Genomic DNA, 6934 nt, shown 5'->3' on the forward strand with positions numbered 1-6934 from the left:
CACTTCTATTCTAAACTAATCATTACCATTGTGTTTTAAACACCGGAGAAATCAAGTATTCTTGAACGAGTGTGTTTTGGCATTTAAGAAAGAAATTTGAGTTGCACTTATGCGCGATCTAATAAATTCATGTTACTAGGGGATGTTTGAACTTTTTTCTGGAAAGCGTTCCCCAAATATGACTATTTACGTCTGTTTCTCTCAATATAACTATATAGCTAACATTGCAAGATGATTTTATCGCAAGATGATTTTATTTCTATATTTAAATTAAATGTGGAATGAATTATTGTTTCCAACATCAAAAACCCAAAATCCAAATATAAACCGAGCACACAAACAGTGAACTGCGTCAGTTACTACACACAGCTGGTTTGGTTACAAACCATCATCTGTTATTCAACCAAAGCTATACTTATAAAACACAGAGAGAGAGAGTTGACTTGTTGACCATCTCAATTCCTGGGCATATAGATATCATGGGGAGAGGTTGCAGCAGTTATTGGAAAAAACCTGATGGAAAAAGCGCAAGGCAAAGGAGGAAGCATGTACTTATCATGAACACAAGGAGACCAACTATCATCACCACCTATACCCATATGCTTGTGGTCAAGATGCACCTGTGGTTGACCAATAAAAGCAAACATTAATATCAGTTGCATATATCCAAAAAAAGGTGAATGAAACATTGTTGCATGCATATATATATATATAGTAGATGTGTATGTATGCATTATGCATGAAAGCAAAAAGTTACCTCAATGTCATCTCCCTTAACAAGTTCCTCATTGTGTGTTGCACGATCAAGCTCCTTTGTGCTATAATAACTTGCATTCAATTGCATTGGTGAAGAAGAGTTGCCATAAATAGAAGCATAGATTCCGGAACCTTTATCGTTTTGGAAAGTGACCCATCTAACATCTGCTCGACCTGAGCATTCTCCAGGAACTATATAAGGAACATGCATCTCATCAACTTTCTTCTCATATAACCCTACATGAGCAGACGCCTTACGATCTGGATAACATTCAAACGGGCCCCTCCCATACCATTTAACATTATTCATCGATTTCTCCAAATGGAATTCCACACCAACACGTGGCAAAGGTGGAAGATCTGATCTGGGTTTTACATTGCAAAACAACACAACATCTCCTGAACCATGGAACGAGTATTTCATGTCAACTTTGAAAAGATTGTTTGATGATGATGATGATGATCCTTCCGGAGTATTATCACCATGATACACAATGTTTACTTCAAGAAGATGATCTGAGATCTTTGTAACACTTGAGTTTTCTTTAGTGAAACAAATGTTATCCAAATTAGCTGCTTTCCATTTAGAGAAATAACTATTGGCTTCTCCTCCTTTGTCATTGTCTGTGGGAGCACGCCAGAAGCATGGTGTTATGCCTTTAAGCATCACTGGAACTCCTTCAACCTGTTTGTTTATATTATAACCATTAGTTAAAAATTTAAACAAATTTGCGTGTTTCATGGAGATATAACATAGAAGAAGTGATTACCTTCCAGCTCTCTATTGCACCAGATTGAATGTTGAAAGTTATTTCTGAGACGTTTTGGTGGATGATAAGTTTGTGGTCTACAGTTTCCCAATTCAATGTGATTTCTTTTGTCTTGGGGACCTGTAACTCCAATAAGAGAGTGTAAGGTGCTATTTTATTTCTTTTTAACTTTATGGACTTAATGGTAACACGACTTAATTTTTTACTTAATGGGTAAACAAAAGAATAAAATGGTCATTTACTCGCATTCCGATAGTGCATTCGGTCCACGAAACAGATTTTGTCTATGCAAAACTTACTCATACACACATTTTATAACCATTCATCACTTTATACACACAGCACTTAATGGGAAAAAGAAAGAAACAAAGCCCTTAATCCAGTAAGCTATATATGAGTGTTTCTTTACTTAATGCAGAAAGAACTTAATAGTTAAAAGAGAAAGTATTGGAAAGGAGGCTTTCCCATTAATTAAGTGCTAACTTTTTACAATTCCATTCCTTCATTTTCTCCAATATTTATTAAACATCCTTTATCCAGACAACACTTAATGAAAAGGAAGAGAAACAAAACCTAAGATGGTCTTTAAACAAGATTTCAAGAACCAACATACCATTGTTGATTCCTATAAACTCAAATGTGAGATGAGAGGCTTTTTTAAAATGAGAATACTTACATGGGAGATGGAATCTTTCTTCATAGGCAACTCGAATTGTTGAGATGACACAACATGACCAGATTGAAGCCACCGTGTGGGATGCAAAAGCTTTGCAGTTATAGTCAAAAAGGTTTCAGAAGAAGAGGATGAAGTCCATGATGAATACCATGGGCCCGATTCCCATTTGATATCATAACTACTTTGGGGATCTAATGTTTGTAGACTAAGAATTCCAGAATCAAGTTTACATCCATCACCTTCAATCACCCAATTAAACTCTAGATCTTCTGTTGTTTGATAGAAATTGGTGTTTGTAATCTATGAACAAAAAACACAAGATCAAGGTTAACATTAGTTATATAGAAAGCACAAATGGACATATGATACGCAACATAAATATTTTCACGAAAATGATATAGACAAATAAGTAAGAGGAGTGATGATATTGATACCTTAATTACGCCATTGGTGAACGAAATTTTAATTGGTTGATAGCAATACTTGACCTCTGAAAACAAATTAACAAAGGATAGCATCATAATCAGCTCAATGAAGTAATTCTTATACATTGTCTCTACCAAAAGATTCATCATGGAAACATTTATGTTGGTAATAAGTAATAACTAAAAAAAAGCTAAATACTAAGCAAAAAAAATATAGTAATCACCATTTAGAGCAGGATGAGGAGTCCGATCAGGCCATATGAGACCATTTAAGCAGAAATTTAAGTCATTTGGTGTATCTCCAAAGTCACCTCCATATGCCCAGTATTTGCTACCATTTGCATTTTCCTTGAGTAACCCCTGAAGCCAGATGCAAATAGTTAGAACTACCCTTGCACCACATTTACAACTTTATAAAATTTAAGAGATGAGTTTCAAACCTGGTCAACCCAATCCCAGATAAACCCTCCTTGTAGACCAAATGTGCTATCGATTGCTTCCCAATATTCATGAATGTTTCCATTGCTATTACCCATGGCATGTGAATACCTGAAATTTGTATGCAAGTCAATTTACGTAATAAACAAAATGTTAGCCAATAAAAAGAGAGTATTTAGATTTAGAGTGATGAGATGAACATACTCGCACAATATAAGAGGCCTTGTTTCATTTGGATCTTTAGCTATCTTAACACAATCCCAAATACGCATGTACATAGGACATACAATATCTGTTGATGAGGTCCTCGATCTTCCACCTTCATAGTGTACAACTCTTGATGGATCCTTCCCACGAATCCACCCTGAAATACATGATTTTGTAACAATCGATATAAATTATAAAGTGAAAGATAACTTTGATGCAAAAAAAAAATTCTAATCATATATACCAGCAAGAGCAGCATGATTTGGTCCATAGCTTGCTTCATTTCCTAAAGACCAAGAAATTATGCATGCATGGTTTTTGTCTCTTTCCACCATGCCAATAACACGATCCAACATAGATATAGCCCAACTCGGTTCCTGTGATGGATGCTTGAAATCCCGAGAAAGATCAAAACCGTGTGTCTCAATATTGGCCTCATCTATCATGTACATTCCAAACAAATCGCATAATTCATACCACCTTTGATGTTGAGGATAATGGCTGTTTCTAACAGCATTGATATTATGTTCTTTCATTAAAACCAAGTCCTACAATACAAGTAACAAAACTACTACATAAAATGTTTTGCAAGAAAACGAATAAAAAAAAAACAAATGAATTTGATGTGTCACCTTAACCATGCAAGATTCAATGTTTGTCTTTCCTATACGTGGATGGTGTTCATGTCTGTTTACACCTCTTATTACAACTGGATGCCCATTAACAAGCAACTGTTTTGGAGCTTTTGAAATTTGTCGTATGCCTACTTGACATGATTCACAGTCGATAATATTGCCTGATGAATCTTTCAGGGTGACAACTAACGTATAAAGATTTGGCTGCATGCAACATATATAATCCAATGTTATTAGAATGAAGAGGTGAGAAGAAAAGTAATTTGTTTGATTAAAAGACAAGATTTCTCACTTGTTCAGCAGACCAAAGCTTGGGATTTTTCAGTTTTCCTTCTAATCGATACCCATGAAACCCTAAAGGAAAATGAGGTGGCTGCTGAAGCTCCAAACTGGCCACATTAGTCGATAGCAGATTAGTACCCTCATTGGTATTGATATCAAACAGTGTGGCTTCAATTTTGACATCTGTCATGTCATTGATCTTCATAGACTTATCAAGTATTACTTCAACCTAGTGTATAAAATAAAAGAATTCCACCATTATACAACTCTTCTTACTTTAAAAGATCACGCAACTTAAGGCGAAAAATCAGTTGTGAAGATGTTAATTACCTCTAAATCCGCATGGGTAGAACTTTCGGTTAAACTTGATCTAAAGAAATAATCTGCAATGAATACCTTAACACATGCAGACAACATAAGTTTGTGTGAAAGAATAGAATTAAACACTTTAGGTGATGTAAGAAAAGTCAAAAACCTTTGGTTTGGATAAAAGGAGAACATCTCTATGGATGCCAGACAACCACCAATGATCTTGATCTTCAAGATAAGAACCATCACTCCATCTATATACTTTTACAGCTACAACATTCTTCTTGTCAGATCCACACTCGTGACAAAACTCGGTTATTTCAAATTCAGCTGGTAGTCTACTATCCTGGCTGACCAAACACCAAAACCAATAAAGCTTGTGAATATGTATATCATATTAGAATAACTGTGCTTGTTGGAAGGGTACAATGGTCATTTACTTTCATTCAGACATCTCAATCAGTCTACAAAAGAAATAGTACTTATATATCCATTCAGCACCAAGCATTTAATTTACCCATAAAGCACTTCATGGGGGGGAAAAGAACACGCCCTTAATCAGGTAAAGCTATATATGGATACTTTCTTATTAACTTGGTATAAAAAGAATGACGTTATAGAGAAAGTGAGGGAAATGAAGTTCTCATTAACTCGTAACTCTTTAAAAATTTGTCCTTATCTCATTAACTCCTAACTCTTAAAAAATTTGTCCTTGTTTATATTTTCTTTGTATTTCCCCAAGGGTGCTTGTCATTTTCTTAAATATGTTTGAAACATTATTTATTCACATATCACTTATGGGAAGAAATTAAGGAAACATACTTAAAGAGCATGCAAGACAAAACCTGTATCCAACAAGAGATCCATTGACCCAAACATGGAAAGCAGAATCAACCGCTTCAAAGTGTAATAATATCCGCCTACCTGCCAATATTAATCAAGTCATAATTAAAGATTCTACTTCTTTAATTTATTTCCCTAATCAAGAAAAAAAAAGCTTGAGAAAATATATCAACCATACATTTGATATCAGATTAAAATACTAAGTAGAAAATGACATTAAATATCGAGTTCATACCTTCCCATTCTTTAGGGAGTTGAAAATATGTCCTGTAACATCCAGTGGGATTGTCCTCAGGAACATGGGGTGGATCAAGTGGAAATGGATATATTATGTTTGTATATATAGGCCTATCAAACCCATGCATTTGCCAATTCGATGGAACTGTTCCAAATAACAAAAGGATAGAAGGTTAAAAAAGACAATTCACATAGCAATATATACTAGTTAGGATACAATTAATGATAAGATGATGATACACCACCTGGTATTGTATCCCATGTAGAATCTTGAAACACTGTATCATGAAAATTTGAAGGAGCAGTGGTAGGACTTTGAGCAAGGAAGAACTTCCAATAACCAGATAACGACTTAACAAAAGGCAAATCTTGAACCCAATACTTGGCGCATTCAATTGATCCCGAAACAGCATCATCATCCCAAACTGCTGATTTTGATACAAGAACATCCACTTTGTTTCGTTCATACCAGTATCTTAAAGAACCTACAAATGTTGAAGAAAGTTGATTGATTTGTTATTGTTACGCTACACCATGGTCAATATTCTAAGGATCCCCATTAGATACACTTGTTTCTAATGTCAAAATCAAAGTTCATAACTAAACGCAAACCGATTCAAACTATTCAAAGAAACCTAACAATCAAAGAAAGTCAACGTTTTCTCGAGAAGCCCACCTTCTACGGAATCATGGCAATGAAGCGAAACATGAGAATCCCTCTTCCTCCATTTAATGAACGATGGATCCTCCCATACCTTATAATCACCATTATTTGCAGTCACGATTAACTTATTACTCAAGGCCATTGTAGCAGAAGAAGCCATCGTCCTTGATATTACCCAGAAATCAGATACAGATTAAGCGGAAAAAAAAACGTTAGATTCGAAGTAAGACACAACTCTGTGATCATTACGAGTATTTTCGATCGAAAACAGAGAAAAGATAAGTAGAAATTAAGAGGAAGAAGGTGCATACCAGTTTGGGTAATGGCGGAAGTGGGTAGTGAGATAAGTATGAGTGGTGTAAACCCCAAATCGGTGTTATAAATGATTACGAGGAAAAAAAAATCCAACTGAAGCTGTTGTTTAGATTCTGCAAGCAGTAGGTAGAGAGAGACTCCTTTACGGTTCTTGTTTGCCACGTCATATCATATTTATCCTTTCTCGGATCTTTTGTTTAAATTTTTAATAAATATATTTTATTTAAAGTAATTATGTTTCATTGGTTAATAGTAGTTTTTAATTTTTATATGGAGGTTTTGTGTTTGTAAAATTTAATATAATTCTAAATTTAATATAAATTTTAATTATTATTATAATTATTTTAGTTTAATAATTATCTATTTTGTTATATTTT

General features: G+C 34.5%; 1 protein-coding gene across 2 annotated transcripts; it reads right to left on the reverse strand.

Annotated features, from left to right (window-relative positions):
- Positions 1–235: 235 nt before the first annotated feature.
- On the reverse strand, positions 236–6707 carry LOC145087005 (glycoside hydrolase family 2 protein). 2 transcript variants are annotated; one of them, XM_079024895.1, is made up of 18 exons: positions 6554–6707; positions 6255–6406; positions 5824–6063; positions 5577–5723; positions 5344–5422; positions 4665–4848; positions 4520–4585; positions 4200–4418; positions 3905–4111; positions 3517–3820; positions 3270–3429; positions 3068–3176; positions 2852–2987; positions 2637–2692; positions 2203–2502; positions 1527–1646; positions 758–1441; positions 236–620 (listed from the first exon to the last, which is right to left on the reverse strand). In XM_079024895.1, the coding sequence occupies exons 2-18, from the start codon at positions 6400–6402 to the stop codon at positions 456–458; spliced, it is 3324 nt and encodes a 1107-aa protein (XP_078881021.1). In that variant the 5' UTR covers positions 6403–6406; positions 6554–6707; the 3' UTR covers positions 236–455. The 2 variants fall into 2 exon arrangements, with proteins under 2 accessions (XP_078881021.1, XP_078881022.1); XM_079024896.1 differs by lacking the exons at positions 5577–5723; positions 5824–6063; positions 6255–6406; positions 6554–6707 and having other exon boundaries at positions 5321–5418.
- Between the last annotated feature and the right edge of the window lie 227 nt (positions 6708–6934).

The sequence above is a fragment of the Lactuca serriola genome, chromosome 2 (genome assembly GCF_051521515.1).
Source record: "Lactuca serriola cultivar US96UC23 chromosome 2, Lser_US96UC23_V15, whole genome shotgun sequence".
NCBI classification, from domain to species: Eukaryota; Viridiplantae; Streptophyta; class Magnoliopsida; order Asterales; family Asteraceae; genus Lactuca; species Lactuca serriola.

What these genes read in the sequence shown, in the direction of transcription:
- LOC145087005 (XM_079024895.1), bottom strand. Translation starts at nt 6,402, where the DNA reads ATGGCTTCTTCTGCTACAATGGCCTTGAGTAATAAGTTAATCGTGACT. An exon ending in TCCTTTTATCCAAACCAAAG is followed by an intron (nt 4,586 to 4,664) that starts GTTTTTGACTTT and finishes GCATGTGTTAAG; the next exon opens with GTATTCATTGCAGATTATTT. An exon ending in TTAAGGGAGATGACATTGAG is followed by an intron (nt 621 to 757) that starts GTAACTTTTTGC and finishes GGTCAACCACAG; the next exon opens with GTGCATCTTGACCACAAGCA.